The 13,637-nt window shown below is 48.2% G+C and overlaps 1 protein-coding gene across 1 annotated transcript in view; it reads left to right on the top strand.

Moving 5' to 3' along the window:
- Positions 1-10,325, top strand: part of LOC110536202 (tripartite motif-containing protein 46) — a 34,748-nt gene extending 24,423 nt beyond the window's left edge. The window contains exons 10-12 of the mRNA XM_036939652.1: positions 4,227-4,456; positions 4,566-4,633; positions 8,843-10,325. Of these exons, the coding sequence (XP_036795547.1) occupies positions 4,227-4,456; positions 4,566-4,633; positions 8,843-9,251 (707 nt within the window). The 3' untranslated portion in view covers positions 9,252-10,325. The remainder of the gene's footprint in view (positions 1-4,226; positions 4,457-4,565; positions 4,634-8,842) is intronic.
- The last annotated feature ends 3,312 nt before the right edge of the window (positions 10,326-13,637 follow it).

Raw genomic sequence — 13,637 nt, 5'->3', positions numbered from 1 at the left:
TTTATCAACATCTCTCACTCTCTGTCCTTCTCCTACCTCTCTCTCTCTCTATCAACATCTCTCACTCTCTGTCCTTCTCCTACATCTCTCTCTCTCTCTCTTTATCGACATCTCTCCCTCTCTGTCCTTCTCCTACCTCACTCTATCAACATCTCTCACTCTCTGTCCTTCATCCTACCTCTCTCTCTCTCTTTATCGACATCTCTCCCTCTCTGTCCTTCTCCTACCTCTCTCTATCAACATCTCTCCCTCTCTGTCCTTCTCCTACCTCTCTCTCTCTCTTTATCAACATCTCTCCCTCTCTGTCCTTCTCCTACCTCCCTCTCTCTCTTTATCGACATCTCTCCCTCTCTGTCCTTCTCCTACCTCTCTCTCATTATCGACATCTCCCCCCTCTGTCCTTCTCCCACCTCTCTCTATCAACATATCTCCCTCTCTGTCCTTCTCCTACCTCTCTCTCTCTCTTTATCAACATCTCTCACTCTCTGTCCTTCATCCTACCTCTCTCTCTCTCTTTATCGACATCTCTCCCTCTCTGTCCTTCTCCTACCTCTCTCTATCAACATCTCTCCCTCTCTGTCCTTCTCCTACCTCTCTCTCTCTCTTTATCAACATCTCTCCCTCTCTGTCCTTCTCCTACCTCTCTCTCTCTCTCTTTATCGACATCTCTCCCTCTCTGTCCTTCTCCTACCTCTCTCTCTCTTTATCGACATCTCCCCCTTCTGTCCTTCTCCCACCTCTCTCTATCAACATCTCTCACTCTCTGTCCTTCTCCTACCTCTCTCTCTCTCTCTCTCTTTATCAACATCTCCTCCCTCTGTCCTTCTCCCACCTCTCTCTATCAACATCTCTCACTCTCTGTCCTTCTCCTACCTCTCTCTCTCTCTCTTTAGCGACATCTCCCCCCTCTGTCCTTCTCCCACCTCTCTCTATCAACATCTCTCACTCTCTGTCCTTCTCCTACCTCTCTCTCTCTCTCTCTTTATCAACATCTCTCCCTCTCTGTCCTTCTCCTACCTCTCTCTATCAACATCTCTCACTCTCTGTCCTTCATCCTACCTCTCTCTCTCTCTTTATCGACATCTCTCCCTCTCTGTCCTTCTCCTACCTCTCTCTATCAACATCTCTCACTCTCTGTCCTTCATCCTACCTCTCTCTCTCTCTTTATCAACATCTCTCCCTCTCTGTCCTTCTCCTACCTCTCTCTCTCTCTCTATCAACATCTCTCCCTCTCTGTCCTTCTCCTACCTCTCTCTCTCTTTATCGACATCTCCCCCCTCTGTCCTTCTCCCACCTCTCTCTATCAACATCTCTCACTCTCTGTCCTTCTCCCACCTCTCTCTATCAACATCTCTCCCTCTCTGTCCTTCTCCTACCTCTCTCTCTCTCTCTCTCTCTCTCTATCAACATCTCTCCCTCTCTGTCCTTCTCCTAACTCTCTCTCTCTCTTTATCAACATCTCTCACTCTCTGTCCTTCTCCTACCTCTCTCTCTCTCTTTATCAACATCTCTCACTCTCTGTCCTTCTCCTACCGCTCTCTCTCTATCAACATCTCTTACTCTGTTCTTCTCCTACCTCTCTCTCTCTTTATCAACATCTCTCCCTCTCTGTCCTTCTCCTACCTCTCTCTCTCTCTTTATCGACATCTCTCCCTCTCTGTCCTTCTCCTACCTCTCTCTCTCTCTCTCTCTCTATCAACATCTCTCACTCTCTGTCCTTCTCCTACCTCTCTCTCTCTTTATCAACATCTCTCACTCTCTGTCCTTCTCCTACCTCTCTCTCTCTTTATCAACATCTCTCCCTCTCTGTCCTTCTCCTACCTCTCTCTCTCTCTTTATCAACATCTCTCACTCTCTGTCCTTCTCCTACCTCTCTCTCTCTCTTTATCAACATCTCTCACTCTCTGTCCTTCTCCTACCTCTCTCTCTCTCTCTATCAACATCTCTCACTCTCTGTCCTTCTCCTACCTCTCTCTCTCTCTTTATCAACATCTCTCACTCTCTGTCCTTCTCCTACCTCTCTCTCTCTCTATCAACATCTCTCACTCTCTGTCCTTCTCCTACCTCTCTCTCTCTCTATCAACATCTCTCACTCTCTGTCCTTCTCCTACCTCTCTCTCTCTCTCTCTCTTCATCAACATTTCTCCCTCTCTGTCCTCACACTGTCCATACTGTATAAACACTCCCCCAGTCTCCTGTGTTATTAAGTGTTCATGTGGCTCACTAAAGGAGATTTGTTTATTCATTTCTCAAAACCTGATCAGTGATCAGCAGTCGTACCTGTATTGGGCTAGGTTTCTCTCCCTCTTTAGAACGCTCTCTCTCTTATTTCCTGCTCTCCTCGTTCCCTCTCTTTCCTGGGGTGTATTTATTCCTCCAGAATACATCAGTTTCCTGTAGATGTAAGCAGGTCTGCTCCTCTGCTCCTCTCCCTGATGCTATATCAAACCCTTCCCCTTCCTCACCCTCTCCCACCTCTTCCTCTTCCCCCACCTCTCCTCCATCCTCCTCCTCTCACTGTCCCTCCTCTTCCTCTCCCTCCCCTCTTCCTCTCCTTCTCCCTCCCCTCTTCCTCTCCTTCTCCCTCCCCCTCTCCCTCTCCTCTTCCTCTCCTCCTCTCCTCCTCCACTCCTCTCCCTCTCCTCCTCCTCTTCCTCTCCCTCTCCTCCTCCCCCTCTCCTCCCCCTCTCCTCCTCCCCCTCTCCTCCTCCCCCTCTCCTCCCCCTCTCCTCCTCCTCTCCCTCTCCTCCTCCTCTTCCTCTCCCTCTCCCCCCCCCTCCTCCCCCTCTCCTCCCCCTCTCCCCCTCCTCCCCCTCTCCTCCCCCTCTTGTCCTCCTCCTCCCCCTCTCCCTCTCCTCCTCTCCCTCTCCTCCCCGTCTCTCCCTCTCCTCCTCCCCGTCTCTCCCTCTCCTCCTCCCCCTCTCCCTCTCCTCCTCCCCCTCTCCCTCTCCTCCTCTCCCTCTTCTCCTCCTCTCCCTCCTCCTCCTCCCCCTCCTCCCCCTCTCCTCTCCCTCTCCTCCTCCTCCTCCTCCCACTCTCCTCTCCCTCTCCTCCTCTCCTTCTCCTCCCCTCTCCCTCTCCTCCTCTCCCTCCTCCCCCTCTCGTCCTCCTACTCCCCTCTCCCGCTCCTCCTCCTCCCCCTCTCATCCGCCTCCTCCCCCTCTTCCTCTCCTCCTCCCACTCTCCCTCTCCTCCTCTCTCTCCTCCCCCTCTCCCTCCTCTCCCTCTCCTCCTCCTCCTCCTCTCCCTCCTCCCCCTCTCCCTCTCCTCCTCCTCCTCTCCCTCTCCCCCTCTCCTCCTCCTCCTCCCCCTCTCCCTCTCCTCCTCCCCCTCTTCCTCTTCCTCTTCCTCTCCTCCTCTCCCGTCCCTCCTCTCCCTCTCCTCCTCCTCTCGTCCTCCTACTCTCCCCCTCCTCCCCCTCTCCCCCTCCTCTCCCTCTCCTCTCCCTCTCCTCCTCTCCCTCTCCTCCCCCTCTCATCCTCCTACTGCCCCTCTCCTCCTCCTCCCCCTCTCCGTCTCCTCCTCCCCCTTTCCCCCTCCTCCCCCTCTCCTCCTCCTCTCCCTCTCCTCCTCTCCCTCTCCTCCCCCTCTCATCCTCCTACTCCCCCTCTCCTCCTCCTCCCCCTCTCCCTCTCCTCCTCCTCCTCTCCCTCTCCTCCTCCTCCTCCCCCTTTCCCTCTCCTCCTCTCTCTCTCCTCCCCCTCTCCCTCCTCCCCCTCTCCCTCTCCTCCTCCTCCTCCTCTCCCTCTCCCCCTCTCCTCCTCCTCCTCCCCCTCTCCCTCTCCTCCTCCCCCTCTTCCTCTTCCTCTCCTCCTCTCCCGTCCCTCCTCTCCCTCTCCTCCTCCTCTCGTCCTCCTACTCTCCCCCTCCTCCCCTTCCTCCCCCTCTCCCTCTCCTCCCCCTCTCCTCCTCCTCTCCCTCTCCTCCTCTCCCTCTCCCCCCCCTCTCATCCTCCTACTCCCCCTCTCCTCCTCCTCCCCCTCTCCGTCTCCTCCTCCTCCTCCTCCTCTCCCTCTCCCCCTCTCCTCCTCCTCCTCCTCTCCCTCTCCCCCTCTCCTCCTCCTCCTCCCCCTCTTCCTCTCCTCCTCTCCCGTCCCTCCTCTCCCTCTCCTCCTCCTCTCGTCCTCCTACTCTCCCTCTCCTCCTCCTCCCCTCTCCTCCTCCTCCTCCCTCTCCTCCTCCTCCCCCTCTCCCTCTCCCTCCTCCCCCTCTCCCTCCTCCGTCAGTGTTGTGTTTCTCTCTGGACTCTCGCTGGGGTTTGCATGCTGACCGACTGGCTCTGGGTAAAGGACAGACGTATGCCCGCAGCGTGCCCGGCCTCTCCCTTCTGCAGGCCGCTGACCGCTCCCTCACTTCCTGTCACCTGACCTCTGACCTCCTCATAGGCGACCTGGCCATCACCCAGGGAAGGCACTACTGGGCATGCTCGGTGGAGCCCGGCTCCTACCTGGTCAAGGTGAGAAATGAAGATTTTGAGTGTGTGTGTGTATGCGTGTGTGTGCGCGTGCGTGGGTGTGTGTAATTTACTCAATTTAATTTGTCATTTTTCTATCTGCGTTCCTCAGGTGGGAGTTGGACAGGAGGCCAAGCTCCAGGAGTGGTTCCACCTTCCCCAGGACATGGCCAGCCCCCGGTGAGAGAGGAGAGAGGGAGGTAGAGGGAGGGATGGAGAGGGAGGGATGGAGGTAGGGGGGACAGAGGGAGGTAGAGGTAGGGGGACAGAGGGAGGTAGAGGTAGGGGGGACAGAGGGAGGTAGAGGTAGGGGGGACAGAGGGAGGTAGAGGTAGGGGGGACAGAGGGAGGTAGAGGTAGGGGGACAGAGGAAGGTAGAGGTAGGGGGACAGAGGAAGGTAGAGGTAGGGGGACAGAGGGAGGTAGAGGTAGGGGGACAGAGGGAGGTAGAGGTAGGGGGACAGAGGGAGGTAGAGGTAGGCATGGAGAGGGAAGGGGGACAGATGGAGGGGGGACAGAGGGAGGTAGAGGTGGGGGACAGAGGGAGTTAGAGGTAGGGGGACAGAGGGATGTAGAGGTAGGGGGGCAGAGGGAGGTAGAGGTAGGGGGACAGAGGGAGGTAGAGGTAGGGGGACAGAGGGAGGTAGAGGTAGGGGGACAGAAATCAAATCAAATAAAATTGTATTTGTCACATACACATGGTTAGCAGATGTTAATGCGAGTGTAGCGAAATGCTTGTGCTTCTAGTTCCGACAATGCAGTAATAACCAACAAGTAATCTAGCTAACATTTCCAAAACTACTACCTTATAGACACAAGTGTAAGGGGATAAAGAATATGTACATAAAGATATATGAATGAGTGATGGTACAGAACGGCATAGGCAAGATACAGTAGATGGTATTGAGTGCAGTATATACATATGAGATGAGTATGTAAACAAAGTGGCATAGTTAAAGTGGCTAGTGATACATTTATTACATAAAGATGCAGTAGATGATATAGAGTACAGTATATACAGTGCCTTGCGAAAGTATTCGGCCCCCTTGAACTTTGCGACCTTTTGCCACATTTCAGGCTTCAAACATAAAGATATAAAACTGTATTTTTTTGTGAAGAATCAACAACAAGTGGGACACAATCATGAAGTGGAACGACATTTATTGGATATTTCAAACTTTTTTAACAAATCAAAAACTGAAAAATTGGGCGTGCAAAATTATTCAGCCCCTTTACTTTCAGTGCAGCAAACTCTCTCCAGAAGTTCAGTGAGGATCTCTGAATGATCCAATGTTGACCTAAATGACTAATGATGATAAATACAATCCACCTGTGTGTAATCAAGTCTCCGTATAAATGCATCTGCACTGTGATAGTCTCAGAGGTCCGTCAAAAGCGCAGAGAGCATCATGAAGAACAAGGAACACACCAGGCAGGTCCGAGATACTGTTGTGAAGAAGTTTAAAGCCGGATTTGGATACAAAAAGATTTCCCAAGCTTTAAACATCCCAAGGAGCACTGTGCAAGCGATAATATTGAAATGGAAGGAGTATCAGACCACTGCAAATCTACCAAGACCTGGCCGTCCCTCTAAACTTTCAGCTCATACAAGGAGAAGACTGATCAGAGATGCAGCCAAGAGGCCCATGATCACTCTGGATGAACTGCAGAGATCTACAGCTGAGGTGGGAGACTCTGTCCATAGGACAACAATCAGTCGTATATTGCACAAATCTGGCCTTTATGGAAGAGTGGCAAGAAGAAAGCCATTTCTTAAAGATATCCATAAAAAGTGTTGTTTAAAGTTTGCCACAAGCCACCTGGGAGACACACCAAACATGTGGAAGAAGGTGCTCTGGTCAGATGAAACCAAAATTGAACTTTTTGGCAACAATGCAAGACGTTATGTTTGGCGTAAAAGCAACACAGCTCATCACCCTGAACACACCATCCCCACTGTCAAACATGGTGGTGGCAGCATCATGGTTTGGGCCTGCTTTTCTTCAGCAGGGACAGGGAAGATGGTTAAAATTGATGGGAAGATGGATGGAGCCAAATACAGGACCATTCTGGAAGAAAACCTGATGGAGTCTGTAAAAGACCTGAGACTGGGACGGAGATTTGTCTTCCAACAAGACAATGATCCAAAACATGAAGCAAAATCTACAATGGAATGGTTCAAAAAGAAACATATCCAGGTGTTAGAATGGCCAAGTCAAAGTCCAGACCTGAATCCAATCGAGAATCTGTGGAAAGAACTGAAAACTGCTGTTCACAAATGCTCTCCATCCAACCTCACTTAGCTCGAGCTGTTTTGCAAGGAGGAATGGGAAAAAATGTCAGTCTCTCGATGTGCAAAACTGATAGAGACATACCCCAAGCGACTTACAGCTGTAATCGCAGCAAAAGGTGGCGCTACAAAGTATTAACTTAAAGGGGCTGAATAATTTTGCACGCCCAATTTTTCAGTTTTTGATTTGTTAAAAAAGTTTGAAATATCCAATAAATGTCGTTCCACTTCATGATTGTGTCCCACTTGTTGTTGATTCTTTACAAAAAATACAATTTTATATCTTTATGTTTGAAGCCTGAAATGTGGCAAAAGGTTGCAAAGTTCAAGGGGCCCGAATACTTTCGCTAGGCACTGTACATATACAAATAAGATGAATATTGTAGGGTATGTAAACATTATATTAGGTAGCATTGTTTAAAGTGGCTAGTGATATATTTTACATCATTTCCCATCAATTCCCATTATTAAAGTGGCTGGAGTTGAGTCAGTGTGTTGGCAGCAGCCACTCACTGTTAGTGGTGGCTGTTTAACAGTCTGATGGCCTTGAGATAGAAGCTGTTTTTCAGTCTCTCGGTCCCAGCTTTGATGCACCTGTACTGACCTCGCCTTCTGGATGATAGCGGGGTGAACAGGCAGTGGCTCGGGTGGTTGTTGTCCTTGATGATCTTTATGGCCTTCCTGTGATATCAGGTGGTGTAGGTGTTCTGGAGGGCAGGTAGTTTGCCCCCAGTGATGCGTTGTGCAGACCTCACTACCCTCTGGAGAACCTTACGGTTGTGGGCGGAGCAGTTGCCGTACCAGGCGGTGATACAGCCCGACAGGTTGCTCTCGATTGTGCATCTGTAGAAGTTTGTGAGTGCTTTAGGTGACAAGCCAAATTTCTTCAGCCTCCTGAGGTTGAAGAGGCGCTGCTGCGCCTTCTTCACGATGCTGTCTGTGTGGGTGGACCAGTTCAGTTTGTCTGTGATGTGTACGCCGAGGAACTTAAAACTTACTACCCTCTCCACTACTGTCCCATCGATGTGGATAGGGGGATATTCCCTCTGCTGTTTCCTGAAGTCCACAATCATCTCCTTAGTTTTGTTGACGTTGAGTGTGAGGTTATTTTCCTGACACCACACTCCGAGGGCCCTCACCTCCTCCCTGTAGGCCGTCTCGTCGTTGTTGGTAATCAAGCCTACCACTGTAGTGTCGTCTGCAAACTTGATGATTGAGTTGGAGGCGTGCGTGGCCACGCAGTCGTGGGTGAACAGGGAGTACAGGAGAGGGCTCAGAACGCACCCTTGTGGGGGCCCCAGTGTTGAGGATCAGCGGGGTGGAGATGTTGTTACCTAACCTCACCACCTGGGGTGGCCCGTCAGGAAGTCCAGTATCCAGTTGCACAGGGCGGGGTCGAGACCCAGGGTCTCGAGCTTGATGACGAGCTTGGAGGGCACTATGGTGTTAAATGCCGAGCTGTAGTCGATGAACAGCATTCTCACATAGGTATTCCTCTTGTCCAGATGGGTTAGGGCAGTGTGCAGTGTGGTTGAGATTGCATCGTCTGTGGACCTATTTGGGCGGTAAGCAAATTGGAGTGGGTCTAGGGTGTCAGGTAGGGTGGAGGTGATATGGTCCTTGACTAGTCTCTCAAAGCACTTCATGATGACGGAAGTGAGTGCTACGGGGCGGTAGTCGTTTAGCTCAGTTACCTTAGCTTTCTTGGGAACAGGAACAATGGTGGCCCTCTTGAAGCATGTGGGAACAACAGACTGGGATAGGGATTGATTGAATATGTCCGTAAACACACCAGCCAGCTGGTCTGCGCATGCTCTGAAGGCGCGGCTGGGGATGCCATCTGGGCCTGCAGCCTTGTGAGGGTTGAGGTAGAGGTAGGGGGCACAGAGGGAGGTAAAGGTAGGGGGGACAGAGGGAGGTAGAGGTAGGGGGACAGAGGGAGGTAGAGGGAGGGGGACAGAGGGAGGTAGAAGTGGCTCCAGTGACACTAAAACTAACCAAGTAAACTCAGTCTCCCCCGTCCTCCCTCTTCCTCACTCCCCATCCCCCCTTCTCTCTTCCCGTTCCCCCTCCTCTCTCTCTCCCTTCCCTCTCTCCAGCTATGATCCAGACAGTGGCCATGACAGTGGGGCTGAGGATTCCCCAGACTCCTCCCCTCCCTTCTGCTTCCTCACCATGGGCATGGGCAAGGTCCTCTTACCCCAGGGGGCAGCAAACTTACACCACAGTACCCATGGGAACAACCATGGCCCCCCTACTGCCCCCCTGCCTCCGCGCCTGGGGGTTTGTCTGGACTTCGAAAAGGGGCGGGTCACGTTCTACGACGCCCACTCGCTGCGCACCCTGTGGGAGGGGCATGTGGATTGCTCTGCCCCTGTGTGCCCGGCCTTTTGTTTCATTGGTGGAGGGGCACTGCAGCTGCAGGAGCTGGTGGCCAATCGGAGCACAGAGGAGCCACCGCACAGAAGGGTTACCATCCAATCACGCGCCACCAATTTAGGTAACTGAAGAAGTATGGAGTGGAATGATGTGGAAAGACCCTTCATCAACTTGATGTTTACTTGTTTATGTTTAGGTTTCATTTGTAATGTCTGCAACTGTTGATGATGTACATTATGCAGAATAGAAGAATGTCAATGTCCCGGAATCCAGGGGATTATAAAGCGTTCTGCAGGTTACATCAGGATACGTGTATTCTGTGATTCCAACTGTTGCTGTGTTGCATCTGAAAAGGACTCATGAGTGGGACATTAACTGTTAAAGGGCTCATGAGTGGGACGTTATCTGTTAAAGGGCTCATGAGTGGGACATTATCTGTTAAAGGGCTCATGAGTGGGACGTTACATGTTAAATGACTCATGAGTGGGATGTTAACTGGTAAATGACTCATGAGTGGGATGTTAACTGTTAAATTACTCATGAGTGGGACGTTAACTGTTAAATGACTCATGAGTGGGACGTTAACTGGTAAATGACTCATGAGTGGGACGTTAACTGTTATCTGTTAAAGGGCTCATGAGTGGGACGTTACATGTTAAATGACTCATGAGTGGGATGTTAACTGGTAAATGACTCATGAGTGGGACGTTAACTGTTAAAGGGCTCATGAGTGGGACGTTTATTGTTAAATGACTCATGAGTGGGACGTTAACTGGTAAATGACTCATGGGTGGGATCTTAACTGGTAATTGACTCATGAGTGCGACGTTAACTGCTAAAGGGCTCATGAGTGGGACGTTTATTGTTAAATGACTCATGAGTGCGATGTTAACTGGTAAAGGGCTCATGAGTGGACGTTATCTGTTAGGACTCATGCTACCTGCACTTCACATAGATCTTATTGTTTGAAACCAAACCAAAATGCTCACATTGTGGACGATTCTCTCATAAGCTTCAAACATGTATTACAAATCAAGAGGGTATAAATATCTATTCTATATTTTCAGACAAAATAGAGATGAATGGGATTTACACATTATGGATAGAAAGGATTTTGCGTAAATCATGCGTTGATGTCAATGGGAAGATTTAGGATGTGTGTGTGTTCACCTGAATTAAAATTATAATACTTATTTTATCATTCTCATCTGAGCTGGCTGAATATTTATACTGTTTTATAGCTTTTTATTCATAGCTTTTATGATTATTATGACTGGCAATAATACATTTTTACTCAACAGATTATTACTAAAAAGATAGATCTTACAGGGTCAAGGCTCAGACTGTCAGTATTCATACAGTATATTGAGTGTGTGTGTGTGTGAGAGTGTGTATTTTTCCTTGAATGCATGTGTGTACGTGTGTGTGTGTGAGAGAGAGTGAGAGACAGAGAGAGAGGGAGATATATACAGTGCCTTGCGAAAGTATTCGGCCCCCTTGAACTTTGCGACCTTTTGCCACATTTCAGGCTTCAAACATAAAGATATAAAACTGTATTTTTTTGTGAAGAATCAACAACAAGTGGGACACAATCATGAAGTGGAACGACATTTATTGGATATTTCAAACTTTTTTAACAAATCAAAAACTGAAAAATTGGGCGTGCAAAATTATTCAGCCCCCTTAAGTTAATACTTTGTAGTGCCACCTTTTGCTGCGATTACAGCTGTAAGTCGCTTGGGGTATGTCTCTATCAGTTTTGCACATCGAGAGACTGACATTTTTTCCCATTCCTACTTGCAAAACAGCTCGAGCTCAGTGAGGTTGGATGGAGAGCATTTGTGAACAGCAGTTTTCAGTTCTTTCCACAGATTCTCGATTGGATTCAGGTCTGGACTTTGACTTGGCCATTCTAACACCTGGATATGTTTATTTTTGAACCATTCCATTGTAGGTTTTGCTTTTACGCCAAACATAACGTTTTGCATTGTTGCCAAAAAGTTCAATTTTGGTTTCATCTGACCAGAGCACCTTTTTCCACATGTTTGGTGTGTCTCCCAGGTGGCTTGTGGCAAACTTTAAACAACACTTTTTATGGATATCTTTAAGAAATGGCTTTCTTCTTGCCACTCTTCCATAAAGGCCAGATTTGTGCAATATACGACTGATTGTTGTGCTATGGACAGAGTCTCCCACCTCAGCTGTAGATCTCTGCAGTTCATCCAGAGTGATCATGGGCCTCTTGGCTGCATCTCTGATCAGTCTTCTCCTTGTATGAGCTGAAAGTTTAGAGGGACGGCCAGGTCTTGGTAGATTTGCAGTGGTCTGACACTCCTTCCATTTCAATATTATCGCTTGCACAGTGCTCCTTGGGATGTTTAAAGCTTGGGAAATCCGGCTTTAAACTTCTTCACAACAGTATCTCGGACCTGCCTGGTGTGTTCCTTGTTCTTCATGATGCTCTCTGCGCTTTTGACGGACCTCTGAGACTATCACAGTGCAGATGCATTTATACGGAGACTTGATTACACACAGGTGGATTGTATTTATCATCATTAGTCATTTAGGTCAACATTGGATCATTCAGAGATCCTCACTGAACTTCTGGAGAGAGTTTGCTGCACTGAAAGTAAAGGGGCTGAATAATTTTGCACGCCCAATTTTTCAGTTTTTGATTTGTTAAAAAAGTTTGAAATATCCAATAAATGTCGTTCCACTTCATGATTGTGTCCCACTTGTTGTTGATTCTTCACAAAAAAATACAGTTTTATATCTTTATGTTTGAAGCCTGAAATGTGGCAAAAGGTCGCAAAGTTCAAGGGGGCCGAATACTTTCGCAAGGCACTGTATATACAGTACGCGTCAAAAGTTTATTTTAACTATTTTCTAATTATAGTGAAGACATCAAAACTATGAAATAACACATTTGGAATCATGTAGTAACCAAAAAAGTGTTTAACAAATATATTTGTGGAGGCCAGGTCATCTGATGCAGCAGTCCATCATTCTTGATCAAATAGCCCTTTCACAGTCTGGAAGTGTGTTGAGTTATTGTCCTGTTAAAAAACAAATGATAGTCCCACTAATCCAGATGGGGTGGTGTATCGCTGCAGAATGCTGTGGTAGCCATTCTGGTTAAGTGTGCCTTGAATTCTAAATAAATCACAGACAGTGTCACCAGCAAAGCACCCCCACACCATCACACCTCCTCTTCCATGCTTCACGGTGGGACCAACACATGCAGAGATCATCTGTTTACCAACTCTGCTTCTCACAAAGACACTGCAGTTAGAACCAAAAATCTAAAATTTTGACTAATCAGACCAAAGGACAGATTTCCACCAGTCTAATGTCCATTGCTTGTGTTTCTTGGCCCAAGCAAGTCCCTTCTTCTTATTGGTGTCCTTTAGTAATGGTTTATTTGCAGCAATTCAATCACGAAGGCCTGATCCATGCAGTCTCTGAACAGTTGATGTTGAGGTGTTTGTTACTTGAGCTCTGTGAGGCATTTATTTGGGCTGCAGTCTGATGTGCAGTTAACTCTAATGAACTTATCCTCTGCAGCAGAAGTAACTCTGGGTCTTCCTTTCCTGTGGCGGTCCTCATGAGAGCCATGTCTTAAAGTAATGATGGACTGTCGTTTCTCTTTGCTTATTTGAGCTGTTCTTGCCATAATATGGACTTGGTCTTTTACCAAAAAGGACTATCTTCTGTATACCACCCCTACCTTGTCGCAGCACAACTGATTGGCTCAAACACATTAAGAAGGAAATTAATTCCACAAATTAACTTTTAACAAGGCACACCTGTTAAAACCTCTTTGGGCTAGACGTGGCGCTAGCGACCCACCTCGACAACATCTGGTGAAATTGCAGAGCGCGAAATTCAAATGATAGAAATAGTCATATTTAACATTCATGAAAATACAAGTGTCATACATCAGAAAAAAGCTTAACATCTTGTTAATCCAGCTGCTGTGTCAGATTTCAAAAAGGTATTACGGCGAAAGTACACCATGCGATTATCTGAGGACAGCGCCCCGAACACAAAATAATTAAAAACATTTTCCAACCAGGCAGGGGCGCCACGAAAGTCAGAAATAGCAATAAAATAAATGCCTTACCTTTTGAAGATCTTCTTCTGCTGGCACTCCAAAAGGTCCCAGCTACATCACAAATTGTCCTTTTGTTCGATAAAGTCCTTCTTTATATCTCCAAAAACTCAGTTTAGCTGGCACGCTTCATTCAATAATCCACTGGTTTCCCTCCTTCAAAATGCATACAAAATGACTCCCAAACGTTGCCAATAAACTTCTCCAAACAAGCCAAACAACGTTTATAATCAAACCTCAGGTACGATAACACGTAAATAAATGATCAAATTTAAAACGGAGAATCGTTATTGTCTTTACCGGAGATAAACAACAAAGTACACGCTCTCATCCACGCTCATTAAAACACTACAGCGAAAATGGGAGCCACTTAGAAAAGCTACAAATTCTAGCTAATTTTTTAC

This window comes from Oncorhynchus mykiss, chromosome 2 (assembly GCF_013265735.2).
Source record: "Oncorhynchus mykiss isolate Arlee chromosome 2, USDA_OmykA_1.1, whole genome shotgun sequence".
In the NCBI taxonomy this organism is placed as follows: domain Eukaryota; kingdom Metazoa; phylum Chordata; class Actinopteri; order Salmoniformes; family Salmonidae; genus Oncorhynchus; species Oncorhynchus mykiss.
Note: the sequence above shows the minus strand (reverse complement) of the source record. Positions and strands in the feature narration are given on the sequence as shown.